The sequence below is a fragment of the Sciurus carolinensis genome, chromosome 5 (genome assembly GCF_902686445.1).
Source record: "Sciurus carolinensis chromosome 5, mSciCar1.2, whole genome shotgun sequence".
NCBI classification, from domain to species: domain Eukaryota; kingdom Metazoa; phylum Chordata; class Mammalia; order Rodentia; family Sciuridae; genus Sciurus; species Sciurus carolinensis.
This window is the reverse complement of record NC_062217.1, coordinates 119,707,033-119,722,077: the sequence shown is the minus strand read 5'-3', so window position 1 is coordinate 119,722,077 and position 15,045 is coordinate 119,707,033. Positions and strand designations below refer to the sequence as shown.

Sequence of the window (15,045 nt, the reverse complement as noted above, 5' to 3'; positions counted from 1 at the left end):
AGATTTCTTCCATGGTCAGCAGTTGTTGAGCATGTCTAGAACTCTAACTTCACTGTTTAGGATGAGAACATGATGGTCTAGGAAAAATAGCCTGTGAGTTAAAATCTGCTTTACCAAAATTTCTTTCATAAATCTTTTATTGTTGCTGTTCTTTGGAACAACATTAGAGCATTGTCCTATTCCCAAGAACAACACTTTTGACAGGCACAGACTGTTTTGTGGCAGGCCTGTAATCCAAGCAACTTGGAGGTTGAGGCAGGAGGATCCAGGTTCTAGGTCAGTTTTGGCAACTTCACCAGACCCTGTCTCAAAATAAAAAAGGACTGGGATGTAGCACAGTGGTAGAGCGCCCCTGGGTTTTAACCCCAGTACAAAATTAAAGTAAATAAAAAGAAAGAAAGGAAGAAAGGAAGGAATAAAGAACAACACTTATTTATTTCCTTCCTGGCCAGAGTTGTCTTGTCTTTGAGGTATTTCACATCATCTTTTTTAGTGTATGCAGGAGTGGTGCTAGGGATCAAATGCAGGGCCTCACTCATACTAGGGAATTGCTCTACCACTAAGTTACTTCTCCAGACCCTATTTTTTTTTAAATTGCCATAAGATACACATCACACCAAAGTTTGTTGCAGAAAGCTCAGTCCTTGTCCCCAATGCCAATCCCAAAAACGAGAACCCAGTTTTGAGAAAAAGGAAAAAGACAGTTTACTGCTTTGCTAGCAAAGGAGAAACATAGGGGACTCCTGTCCCAAAGGCTGTGATTCTGCCCATCAGCAGGAACTGGGGGCTTTTATAGAGGTGATTTGGAGAGAATAAGTTTAGGGAGAAGAGATGAGGAAGGAAAGATCAGGGAAAAGATCAGGGAGGAGAGGTTAGGGAAAAGAAGATCAGAGAGAAGGTCAGGGAAAAGGTTGGGAAAAACACAAAATCATTTAAGTTTCAAAGAGACAAGGGATATAGTCAAAGCATCAAGTGAACCCCTGTTACAAGTTGTCATTTAACTTTTTTTTTTAGGTATAGGGGATTGAACCCAGGGATGCTTTATCCCTGAGTTATATCCCCAACCCTTTTAAATTTTTTTTTATTTTGAGACAATCTTACTAAACTGGCTTAGGCTGGGACTTGAACTTGCAATCCTCCTGCCTCAGCCTCCTGAGTCATTGGGTTTACAGGTGTGTGCCACCACACCCAGTCCATTCAACCTCTTTTTGTTTCTGGGAAATGAATCCAAGGGTACTTAACCACTGAGCTACATCCCCAGCCCTTTTTTTTTTTTTTAATTTATTTTGAAGCAGGTCTCACTAAGTTGTTGAAGGTCTCACTGAATTGTTGAGGTTGGCCTTAATTTTGTGATCCTCCTACCTTAACATTCCAAGTCGCCGACTTGGTCACCACTGCATCTGTCTTCATTTAACCATTTTTTGGGGGGGCAGTATAGGGGATTGAACTCAGGGCATTCGACTACTGAGCCACATCCCTAGCCCTATTTTTGTGTTTTATTTAGAGACAGGGTCTCACTGAGTTGCTTAGCACCTCGCTTTTTCTTTGGCTTTGAACTGGCGATTCTCCTACCTCAGCTTCCAGAGCCCCAGGTGTGCGCCTATACTAATTTAACCATTTTTAAGTGTACAGTTCAGTGGCATTAAGTACATTTACATTGTTGTGCAGTTATTACTACCATCCATCTTTAGAACTTTTTTCATCTTCCCATACTAAAACTCTGTACCCATTTAAAAAAAAAATGACTCCCCATTCATCTTTCTCCCTAGTCCCTGGTGACATCTACTTCTTTCTCCATGAATTTGGTTACTATAGATACCTCAAATAAGTGGAATAATGCAGTATTTGTCATTTTGCAATTAGCTTCTTTCACTGTGAAGCATAATGTTTTTGAGTTTCATCCAGGTGGTAGCGTGTGTCAGAATTCTTTCCTTTTCAAGGTTGATTAATATTCCTATATATGTATATGTTCATATGTGTGTGTATGTATATATGTTTGTGTTTGTTGTTGTTGTTGTTGGTGGTGGTGGTGGTACTGCTGCTGCTGGAGATGAAACCCAGGGTTCCATGCATGTTAGGCAAAATGCTTTACCACTGAGCTACATCCTCTTCCCTCCATATTTTGCTTACTCTTCTATTGATGAACATTTAGGTTGCCTTCACCTTTTAGGCATTATGAATAATGCTGTAAGGATGTGTGTGTATATATACCCAGAAGTGAACTGACTGGAGTGTATGGTAGTTCTATGATAATTTTTTTTGTGTGTGTGTGGTGCTGGGGATTAAATCCAGGGCCTTGTGCATGCAAGGCAAGCACTCTACCAACTAAGCTATATTCCCAACCCCTTTGATAATTCTGGGGAGACCACTATGCTATTTTTCAAAGTAACCATTTCACATCATTTAAAGAACAGTCATCAGTGATTAAGATTTTGTGATACCCAAGTAGAACTCCAAACACCTCAAATGATGTGGAAAAATTTCAAAAGAAGTAATTGTATTTTGTTTTAAAATTTCACACAGAGTAAACTACAAAAAAAAATTTCACACAGAACTTTTGGGAAGAGAGCATGGATAATGAAAGATTAGTAACAATGGTGCTTCTGTCCTTTTTCTTGCTTCTCATCGGAAATAAATCTTAAATAAGATTTGTAGAGGTGGGCTAGATGAACCAGTATTTTTTCTTCTAAAGTTAAAATTTATGGGGTGGTTTGAAGTGTTAAGGCAAGTTGGGTGCAGTGGCACCTGCCTATAATCCTAGCTACTTGGAGACTGAGGCAGAAGGATTGTAAATTCAGGACCAGCCTCAGCAACTAAGTGAGGATCTAAGCATGGTATCCTAGATCCACCCTACTCTAGACACCTGAGCCTGGAGAGAACCAGCCCAGGACAAATTGCACAGCAATCTGACTCAGGTTCTCATACCATTTTCCTTCTTACTGTCCTATATCCTGTGTAAAACAAAACACTATTTCAAATAATCCTGTTTCTACATATGTTTATCCTTTCTTCTTCTCCATCACAACGAAACCTCTAGAGACTGGGGGTATATCTTGGTGGAAAAGAACTTGCCTAGCATTCACGGGTCATGAATTCCACCCGAGCACTGAAAAAAAAAAAAAAAAAAAAAAAAAAAAAAAAAAAAAAAACTCTTGATTCTACAGGAATCAAGAGTTTTTGTGAGCACAAAATAGGTCCCCAATAAATATTATTGAATGAATGTAATTTAACAAATGAGAATCTGTTACCCTAGTTTTTATTTTCTTCTACTCTAAAACTATTTTAAAAATTACTTTTTTTTTTTCCTTTTTGTTCTGGCGATTTAATTCAGGACCTAGAGCATGCTAGGTAAGTGCTTTACACTCTCTAGCCCCGCCCCCAAATTACAAAATGTTCTAAACATTCAAAAAGTACTCATTTCACAGTTAATAAATCCTAAAATTTTGTTGCTGTTTCAAATTTTCTTCTGTTTCTTAAAAAAGAGGAAAAAAAGGATAAAAATATGTAGGAAACAGAGAAGACGACCGATTTGCCGAATTTGTAAAAAAGGCTTTATTAGCTCATAAGATGAATAGTTGATTTCTACCACTTCATAAACTACAGATCCCAGGCAGCACTGCAACATCAGGCATGTGGTCTACTCTTTTCTCCTCAGCAAACGGCCAATGAGAGGTAGTGTTTACAAAGGTCTAGATTGACATCTGGTGTATTGACTGTGACCCGTGTTAAAGCTAGCTTTTGCTGTTTGGAACGTGCCTTCGTCATTCAGATTTAAAGAGGGTTTTCCTATTAATTTGAAGCTCATTTTGTCTCTTGTTTCTGAGAGGAGCTGATTTATTGATCTAAATGGATGCAATACTGAATTACAGGTTAGAAGATAGTGAAGATTACTACACATTACTGGGATGTGATGAACTCTCTTCGGTAAGAGTGGATAATGCTGTTGTTTCTCAGCGGTTTCAAGTTTTTAGTTAAGATGTTAACCGTGAACTTTTAGTTACATTGTCTAAAATCCTAATCATGTATCTCTTTAAAGCATTTTAGCTCAAAGAACGTTAAGGATTAAATATATGTTGGGTCTTGAATAGCATCCCATGGTAGTTATAAGTTATATGGAAGGTTTTGATCAAATACCGTTTGTATATTCTGGCAAATGGTCGCGCATTCTATTTTACATTATGCTAAAAATGCATATTAGAAAATTTAATGTAATTGCTGATGGTGGTGTTTTAGAATATACACTAAACTATATATTTATTGTAGTAATTCATGCTATATTTGAGATGAAATGTAACTTTCTGGTAAACCAGTTATTTTAAAGTGTTTTATTAAAATATGTATTTTTATGATCACTTGAATTACAAATCAAGAATCATCCTTTTATGTTAATATCTCAAATTGCAACAGAAATTACTTTCAGAAAACATGGTTTCTGAAACAAAACATGCACATGTGAAACATGCATGAAAATCTCCAGGGTTGTTACAATTTCCTTACTTCTTTATGTATGTATAATTTCCTCTACCCTCCACCTTTCTTCTTCTTCTTCTTTTTTTTTTTTTTTTTTTTTTTTTTTTTGTTATTGGGATTGAACCCAGGGTTACTATACCTCTGAACTACCCAGTCATTTTTATTTTTTATTTTGAGACAGGGTCTTGCTAAGTTGCCTAGGGTGGCCTTGAATTTGTAATCCTCTTGCCTCAGCCTCCCTGATAGCTTCTCTCTCACTTTTTTTTTTTAAAAATAGATGTCCTTTCCATTAAAAATTTTTGTCATTTTAAAATTTAATGTGACATTTCCTTAACTTGATTTGTACTGGATGAGTTTCCTTCACTTAAAATATTATTTGATTTAATGCTCTACAATTAACCAGAACTCTTCATACTCAAAATGATTTCAAAGAAAATTGATATTTTGATTTTACTTTTAACTATTGAATTGATATACCCACATAATGTTTTGATTTGATTTATAGTTCATACTATTTAAAGCTTGTGTTGGAAATTAATTATATCCAACATAAAATTGCATATTTTCTAATGGTTCTAGAACAGTAATTGTGAAGCTTTTTTTTTCTCTCAGAGACTTTTAAAAATCATCCATTACAAATTAAAAATATAGCATTGATAATAAGCAATGAGACTAATTTACTACTTTACTTTATATATGATATACATAAATCAGGGAGAATTTCCATGCTGTTGAGTAGAAAACATCCTTCCCATTTTAAAATAATATACTGAAGTCTGATCCCAGATCAGCCAGCATTTTCTCCATTTATCAGATTTGACACCAAAGATACATGCTATAAAACCTTCTGAAGTATTGATACACCACATTAGGTATAAAGTATCTTTCTGGATAATGATCTTATTTGGTACTTAACTATTTGGTCACTATTTCAGCAGTAATGCTAAGAAGGTTTCATGATCTCAAGACTTCATGGACTTGAAAACTGAGCACAAACCTGATAAATGGAAACATCTATTTTTTCTAGTTGTTTTTCTTATTGACTTCATACTGCCTGGGTTTGAATTTTTACTCTCCCACTTAAAATTGTGTGAACTGGAGAAACTTACTTTTTTTTGTCTCAGTTTCCTAATTTTAAAATGGAGATCAATAGTTACCTACTTCATAGAGTTGTGGAGATTGAGATATGATTTATATAAAGTGCTTAGAACAGGACTGGGGATATAGCTCAGTTGGTAGAGTGCTTGCCTTGCAAGCACAAGGCCCTGGGTTCAATCCCCAGCACTGCAAAAAAAAAAAAAAAAAAGTGTCAAAAAATTAATCAGACAGTAAAGTGCTTAGAACAGTACTTGACACAGAGTAGCAGGTTGTAGTTGTGGCCATTATTTTGACCTCACAGGGAAACTGTGTACTTGGAGCTTTGTAAATTTATCTTATCCCAGGGACTGTATCATCGTCGTTATTATTGTTGTTATTATTATTATTATTATTATTATTACCAGGGGTTGAACCCAAGGGTGTGTAATGACTGAGCCACATCCCCAGCCTTTTTAAATATTTTATTTAGAGACAGGGTCTTGCTGTGTTGCTTAGGGCTTTGCCAAATTGCTGAGGCTGGCTTTGAACTTGCAATCATCCTGCCTCAGACTCCTGAGCCACTGGGATTACATTATTTTTAAGATGTCTTTTTAAAAATAATTTTTGACTTGCAAAAAGCTGCAAAAGTAATGCAGTTAGGTGCTGTGGCGTACCTCTAGTAATCCCAGTTACTATGGAGGCTGAGGAGGACTGCAAGTTTGAGGTCAGTCTGTGTACTGTGAGACTCTGTAAAAATAAAAAAATAAAATAAATAATAAAAATAAATAAAATAAAAGGGCTGCAGTCATAACCTAGTGGTAAAGTGCCCCTGGCTTTAATCCTTAGTACTGTAAAAAATAATAACAATACAAAGAGTTCCTGCTCTCAGATCAGCTTCCGTTAATGTGAACATCATACCTAATAGTAATAAATGATTGAAACCAGAAAACTAACGTTAATACAATACTCCTAACTCAATCAGATGCTAGTACACAGTTTTTAAAAAAATAAAGGAAGAGTCAGAGAGAACAGTAGTCTGGTGAGGCAAACAGGGTACTCTAGATGCAAAATTTAAGGAGGCATTATAAGGTTTGCACAAGTGGAAACAGCAGCAGCAACAACAACAAATAATAAACATGTGCAAGTGCTTTCTTGGAGGGCAGGGGACCTTCTTCAAACCTATATGACATGCTGCCAGCCCTGAACTAGCAAATATTTTAAGCTTTGCAGGTCCTAGGGTCTGTGTTACAACTATGTCACTCTACCATTTTGAGAGATAGTCATGGCTGTCGTCGATACTGTATTTCACCATATTATTGTCAGAAATTTTATGCCAAGTTTTTTGTTTGCAAAAAAGTGGGTGAGAGCTGGGGAGATAGCTCAGTTGGTAGAGTGCTTGCCTTGCAAGCACAAGGCCCTGGGTTCAATCCCCAGCACTGAGGGGGGGCAGGGAAAGTGGGTGAGATCATTATGCAAAACTTTTTAAAAAAATTGTGCTTGTATTATTAAAAAATCATTTATTATTAAACTTTTTCTGTGTGCGATTAGGATGCATGGAATACTGGTGAATATATGTAAAATTGAATAGTCAAATCAACGCACGTGATTTCTTCCTGACAATTCAGCAAACGTTTCTTCTGGTCTGAAAAAAAAAGTTAACACATTAGTTATTATGCTTTATAGTTGAAATATTTCACTTGAGAAAATTCATTACAGTGTTATGAAGTATGGACTTAAAACATTTTAACAAATCATGCAAGTCAGCTTTGGGAAATACACTGTAAGTGCGCTGATAATTCTAGGCTTTAGGCTTGGGCTTAGCTAGAAGACAGATGCACATATAAATGCCACTGGTGAATACACTGCTGGTCTTTACTTTTAAGTGACTTGATGAACAAAGTTATATCCTGAGACTGGGCAAGGTGGTGCATGCTTATAATCCCAGCAGTTTGGGAGGCTGAGGCAGGAAGATCAAGAGTTCAAAGCCAACCTTAGCAACTTAGTGAGGTCCTAAAGCAACTCAGTGAGACCCTGTCTCTAAATAAAATATAAAAAAGGGCTGGGGATGTGGACTAGTGGTTAAGCACCACTGGATTCAATCTCTGGTACCAAAAAAAAAAAAGGGGGGGGGCAGGAATTATAGCATGAGATGATCATGCCTTTGAACGATTATAAACCAATTTTGGGGCTGCAAAAACCAGGGTGCGATGATTATACAGTGGTGACCTTATGTGGTGAAATACATAAAACTAATTAAGAAAAAAGGCAGCAAGCAGATTTAGCCTGAGAGCTAAGTATCAGTCAATCCATGATCTAAATTATGCCTTACCTAATTCTAGTGATGTCCTTTTCCTGGTCCAGTATCTAAGCCAAGATCCCTTACAACACTTAGTTGTCACGTTCCCTTGGCTTCCTCCAATTTGACACTTCTCTTACCTTCTTTATCTTTTATGACCTGGACATTTTGAAGAGTACTCAGAATATGTAGAATATACTTCAATTTGATTTTATCTGGTATCTTCTCAGGACTAGATTGAGATTAGGCATTTTTGGAAGGGACACCATGGCAGTGATGTTGTGCCTTTCTCAGTGTATCATACCTGGGGTATATGATGTTTATTGATCTTGGTTAAGATAGTGTCTGTCAGGTCTCGTCTGCCAGGTTTCTATGATAGGGTTATTAGTTTTCCTTTTGTGATTATCAGATATCTTGGGGTAAGATGCTTTGAGACTGTACTCTTTCCCCTCAAACTTTCACCCTCTGAGTTTACATCTGGTGATTTTTACAATAACACTTATGAGTATGACATTTGCCTAATGGTGACTTTTTATTTCCCCTATTTAATTTACATTTTTTTAGTTGGAATTCTTCGGTAAGGCCAAATTACTTTTTTATTTGTTCTTTTTAGATAAATGACAGTAGGTATATTTTGACATACAATACATACATGAAGTATAAAATCCTATTTGTGGTTATACATGATGTGGAGTTACACTGGTCTTGTATTCATATATGAACATAAGAAAGTTATGTCTGATTCATTCTACTGTCTTTCCTATTCTCATGTAAGGCCAAATTTTTTCTTCTTCATTTATTAAATTTATTTTTATTACTATGGATTAATGAGTAGCTATTATATTTTAAGGGCACTAACCCAAGTAACTAACATTATTTATTTTGTGGTTCAAACTGTTGCTATATAGTTCATGTTTTAATTAATTATCATTTGATTGGAATGTGTAGGAGGATCTCTCCTTTGTTTCAAGGATATTGCTAATATCTGGAGTTTTGTGAGTAAAATCCAGTTTCAAAATGAGTGAATAGAAATGGTACTAATTAAGTCACTTATTAAAATGAGTCCTCCATTCTGTAGCACATTCTTTATCAAATGAATTTCCATCAGTAGAATCAGTTCACCCTTTAGTAAATAAACCACACTTTTGAGAATTTTTCCACTATTGTGATGTTACTTAAAGAATATCTGTCAGTCTATAATTGGGTAATTATTGAACGCTTTTTATTGGGTCAGTACTAGAAGTGATGGCAAAGGGGTGGTGGGAGGTGGGAAATAACTTAGAATAAAATAAAACAAAAAGATGAGACATGGTGACAGTTTGTAAAGAAGTTGGCAATCTAATACAGGAAAAAATTGTTAACAATTAAGTACTGTGCTGTATGCTACAAGCCATAAGCACAACAGGAATTGAAGAAAGAATATCTGGAAAGACTTCAGAGAAGAGCTGGGGCTGAAATGTCCTAGAAGGTCATAAATTAGATGCATGGAGAGACAAAAGGTATTTGTGTGGCTAGAAAAACTTGGAGAAGATTCATCCAAGTGGGAATCAGATTAGTCTCCATTCACACTAGAGTATTTCCTTATATAAACCAAAGCATTGTGCATGTTGTGGAAATAAGTTTCTAAGTTTTAAAATTTAAGTTCTAAAATTGATCTGTGCTCACTAAGGAAATGTGGAGTACAAAAAAAGCACAAAGAAAAATGTTAACCTTAATGTTTAACACTTATGACAAGTATGACTTATGCAGGTTAACTATCTGTGCATATGTTATAGTTATGCATGTATGAAAATACATGCATATTTGTTTTTATACAAGTATTTTTATATGTGTTTAGATTCCTGGGTCTGCTACTTACTAGCTTTATGAACTTTGAAAAATTATTTTATGTGTTTTAGTCAGTTTTTTCACTTCTATGACTAAAGGATCTGACCAATTTTAAGGGAAGAAAAGTTTATTTGAGAACTCATGGTTTCAGAGGTCTTAGTCAGTAGAAAGCTGGCCCCATTCCTTGGGCCTCGAGGCAAGGCAGCACATCGTGGCAGAAGAGTATGGCAGAGGGAACCAGCTCATACCATGATCAGGAAGCAGAGAGGTCTCCACTTGCCATGCCCCCAATTAGTTACTTCCTCCAGCTACACTCCACCTGCCTCCAGTTACCATTCAGTTAATCTCATCAGGGATTAATTAACTAATTAGGTTGATGTGCTAACCCAATCATTTCTCCTCCAAACCTTCTTGTGTTGTCTCACACATTAGCTTTTGGGGGACACCACATAGAAACCATAACATTATGTCTGTGTCCTAATCTGAAAAATGGGAATAATAATAGTACCCACTTAATATAGTTGTGAGAATTAAATGAAACACTATAAGTAAATTGTTTAGAGCAATGCTTGGCACATAGTAAATTTCAATAAGTCTTAGTATAATTGTTACATATATTGCATAATTCCTATTAAATAGAACTTTTATGGATTTATATTGCACATAATGCCTGTAGCTTCCATTTCTTTTTAAAAATTTTTTTTTAGTTGTAGATGGACACAATACCTTTATTTAATTTATTTTTATGTAGTGCTGAGGATGGAACCCAGTGCCTCATACATGCTAGGCAAGTGCTTTACCACTGACTACAACCCCAGCCCATAGCTTCCATTTTTCTTATAAAATTATACAAATTTTTTCAAGTTGTTAAAGTCTACTACTACAGATTATATATGATTATATATATATATATATATATATATATATTTTTTTTTTTTTTTTTTTTTTTTTTTTCAGTGCTGGGGATTGAGTCCAGGGTACTTTACCACTTACTTGCATTCCCAGTTTCGTTTATTTTTTAATTTGAGACAGAGTCTCTCTAAGTTGCTTAAGATTGACCTTGAACTTGTACTGCTCATGCCTTAACTTCCTGAGTTGCTGGGATTACAGGCATGTGTCATTATGCCTGGCTCCCAAGATCGTTTTATGTCTGCAAAGTATTCCAGAGTCTATAGTTATGTTACAATTAATTTTTAACAAATATCCTATTATTAGATATATAGGTTGTTTAAAATTTAAATTTTATTTATTGAACCTTCTTTTCCCACCTCTGATAATCTCTTTAAATGAATTTCTAGAGTTAGAATTGTTGGATCAAAGAGTAGGAATAAATTAAAGGCTTTTCCTATGTGTGTTGTGTGTGTGTAATATGAATCTCAATTGCTTTCCAGAAAGTTTGCACCTACTTACGTCCTCACTATGAGAGCATGAGTGTTCATTTATTTGTACCTTCAGTAACAGTGGTCATTATCTCCCTTTAAATGCTTTGATTTATTTGATTATGAGTGAAGTTCTACATTTTTTTCCGTTTACTGGCTAGCAGAGTAGGCAATTTTCCAGATCATTGGACATTGGATCAGGAAGGCAGGATTCAGTGGACCTTGACCTAGAGTGCTTCAGCTGTCTGTAGACTGCATTTGGCACTAGGCAGTAGGGTGTGGAGGCCAGGGGATAAATAAAGCATGTCCAAAACAAACTATCCTACTCTATCAGTTTACCCAGAGTTAGCCCTACAGAAGCTCTGTGGTTACAATAATGAAGTAATGAAAGGCAGATATGGGCTGTTCTTAATTTAAAAAATATTAAATTGGCAAAATCCAGAAAGGATAAAGGAAAAAGATAACAATTACACGTTAGCCCTCTCAGAATTTACCATTTGCTTCTACTGATTCATACTACAATGTTTCCTAATGGGATATGAATTTAAAAATAGAACAACAGCAACAAAAACCTTCCAAACTTTCTACTTTTGATATGTATTATTTTATCTATTTATGTTATTTAAAAACTCCAAGATATATACAGAAATATAGGTAAAATCCATATTTCAAAGAATATAATCTATTATCTTGGGGGTGGAGGGGCATAAGAACTTTTACTTTCTATTCTGTATTGACAGATTTTTTCAGAGAGTTTATATTTACAAATTACTTGCAATTTAAACAGCTTACTACTATACTCTTTAGAATTGTTTTTTTCTTCCCTTCCCTTCACTCCTTCCCCTCCTATCCCTTCCTCCACCTTTTCCCTCCCTCCCTCCCTCCCTTCCCTCCTTCCTTTCTTCCTTTGTTCTTTGTGCTGATTGAACTCAGAGTCTTGCGCATGTTAAGTTTGTATGTTACCACTGAACTTACACACCTCAGGCCCAGAATAGTTAATATTTTAAAATTTAAAAATAAACCTAATTCTCAATTTTATTTGTTACATAAACAGGTTATAGTTTCTGATGGTGAAAAGGAGCACATAGAAGAAACAACAATTAATTATAGTTCTTAACAGGAAGTCTAATCTTTTTCAGTTCCTCTAAGGGGTTCTCAGTAGAAGCTTAATGAGGAAAAGAACAGGATTAGTCAGGGCTTTATACATATACCTATTTAAAAGAGTCTGACTTTGATTGTAAAAGTAAAGATATATTTTATGAAAATTGACTAAGGATGACATGGAACTGATAAGAAAAAATGTTTCTCCTTTGAATCTTACGACAATTTTGAGCTGAGTTGCTTGAGAATTCATTTCTTAAGCAAGAGGTTAATTTGATTAATTAGTGGCTAGTAAATGGAACCGGATCATAGTTTCCTAAGCCTGAAGAATTCAGCCATACAAAATAATGATTTAAATGATAGGATTTAAAGTCCAGCTGCTTAGTTAACAAAAAAAACTCAGTTAAAAAATATTCTTTTCTTTCTTTCTTTCTTTTTTCTTTCTTTCTTTCTTTCTTTCTTTCTTTCTTTCTTTCTTTCTTCCTTCCTTCCTTCCTTCCTTCCTTTCTTTCTTTCTTTTTCTTTCTTTCTTTCTCTTTCTTTCCTTCCTTCCTCCCTTCCTCCTTCCCTCTCTCTCTCTCTCTCTCTCTCTCTCTCTCTCTCTCTCTTTCTTTCTTTCCTTTCTTTCTTGGATTGAACTCAGGGGCACTTAACCACTGAGCCACATCCCCAACCCTTTTTTTGTAGTTTTTAAATTTAGAGACAGGGTCTCACTGAATTGCTTAGGGCCTCAATAATTTGCTAAGGATGGCTTTAAACTCTCGATCCTCCTGCCTCCGCCTCCCCAGCTTGCTGGGTTTACAGGCATGTGCCACTGCACCTAGCTAATAACTCAGTTTTAAAAGAAATTAGCTGAATGACTTTGGACAAGTTACTTAATCACTAACATTTAATAATGGTACTGTTATTGCGTGCCTATTGTGATCAGGTTTTGTGTTATGTGCTCTACTTTTATATTATCACTCTAATGTAAAGAGAAGGAGGATACATGGAAGTTACATAACTTACCTAAAGTCTCTTGGTAGACCTGGGATTTAAACAAAGCAATCAGATTCCAGAGCTACTGTTGTCTCATGCTGCTGTTATTGCAATTATGATTAATAAAGGCATCTTTTACTAATTCACAATAGGGATTAGACAGGTAAGTGAAATAGAATCAAATCATGGAGGACCCTCATTTTAACTTGGACTAGAATTTTTCTTTTCCCACTCACTAACAAAACTGCTATTTGGCAACAAAACAATCAGCTTCAGATTATATCCTTTTTCTTTTAATTGTGAAGTTCTTTTTTGTGTGTGTGGGCATATTGCTGGGGATTGAACCCCCCGACATTGCAAATTGTGAAATTCTTAGTAAAAAAAGAAAAGGGCTGGGTGGGGATGTAACTCAGTGATAGAAAGTTTGCCTAGCAAGTGCAAGGCCCTGGGTTTGATACCCAGCATGGCAGAAGAAGAAAAAAATGGTGTCTATTATATATTCTTCAAAGAAACTTACCCAATTATTCCAAATATTTACATATATTGAATTCATAAGTGTTTTGGGCCATCATTTGAATACAGAAGCTAGTTAAATTGCTAGTACCACAACATATATTAATACCTATTACCATTTGAATAGGAGATTTTATTGATGTTCTCTGAACTTTGTTATTGAAGAAATTATTTCTTACAGTTAAAAAGTTAAATTAGAAATGTAAGGATCAAAATTAAGAGTTGAGCCAGGCAGGGTGGGTATGGCAGTGCACCTTTATAATACCAGCTACTTGGGAGGCTGAGGCAAGAGGATTGCAATCTCAAGGAGTTATAAAACCCTGTCTTGATGTAAAGTTTTTAAAAAAGGTGGAGTTGTTGCTTAGTTGCTTGTCTAACATGATCAAGGCCCTGGATTCCATCCCCAGTACTGTAAGTAAATAAATACAAACAAATAGTTGGTTTAATTGTGGCTGTTTCAGAGACTGATGCTCACAACTTCCTTCATGCTGTGTAAGTTGTTCTGCTTATTTTAAACACTGATTTTTGTTCTAGGTTGAACAAATCCTGGCAGAGTTTAAGATCAGGGCTCTGGAATGTCACCCTGACAAGCATCCTGAAAACTCCAAAGCTGGTAAGTATTAAATAATAGCTATTTCTCAAGAAAATTAATAGCATGGCAACTTAATTTTCTTTTATCTATTATACTAAAAGTTGTTCTTTTGTTCAGTACCAAAGATTGTTTCTGCTATTGAATGGTAGGAAGGGAGAGCACTGTGAAAGACCTTTTCGAATAGCAGTTGCTTAACATCCATATTTCTTTACTCTGGCACGTGCTGCTTGGTAGTTTAACAATGTCCAGTTCATGCTTTATTTCACCAGGTAAGGAGTGTTAACAGAAATGAGCGTATTTGTACCCAGACTGTTGTTTTGATGAGAACCTTATTGTACTTTCTTCATTTGGGGGAACCTGAATATGTCCATATGTTCATACTTTAGTTTTTTTCCTTTATTGCCATTGCGTTAGCATCACTTAAATGTACTGTCAATAGCTTGAAAAACTACAAACAAATCAATGATCCTTCTATAGCCTGTCTCCTGGCTCTTTCACTTTCTTCTTCTCTTCAGAGTCAAACTTTTTAATTTTGATCCTTACATTTTTAGTCTGACTTTGTAATTGTAAGAAATAAGTTCTTCAATGACAAATTCAGAGAACATCAATAAAAGCTTGTATTCAATGTAATATGGATTTTTAGTTCCCCATTTATCATGCTCTGACTTTCTCCCTGCCTTTCTCAGAAATGGATCTGGGACTTTCTGTTTGCCAAATTCAAGTTATTTTTAGTCTATATCTTTTCTAAGTCTGGACTTAACACTGTTGACCATACCTTTTTTCTTCTTCCCTCCCATTTTTTTTTTTTTTTT

The 15,045-nt window shown here is 35.5% G+C and overlaps 1 protein-coding gene across 1 annotated transcript in view; it reads left to right on the top strand.

Moving 5' to 3' along the window:
• The first annotated feature begins 3,697 nt into the window (after positions 1 to 3,697).
• The window catches only part of Dnajc12 (DnaJ heat shock protein family (Hsp40) member C12), a 45,882-nt gene continuing 34,534 nt past the window's right edge, over positions 3,698 to 15,045 (top strand). Inside the window, exons 1-2 of the mRNA XM_047553661.1 lie at positions 3,698 to 3,924; positions 14,176 to 14,254. Coding sequence (XP_047409617.1) covers positions 3,847 to 3,924; positions 14,176 to 14,254 — 157 coding nt within the window. The 5' untranslated portion in view covers positions 3,698 to 3,846. The remainder of the gene's footprint in view (positions 3,925 to 14,175; positions 14,255 to 15,045) is intronic.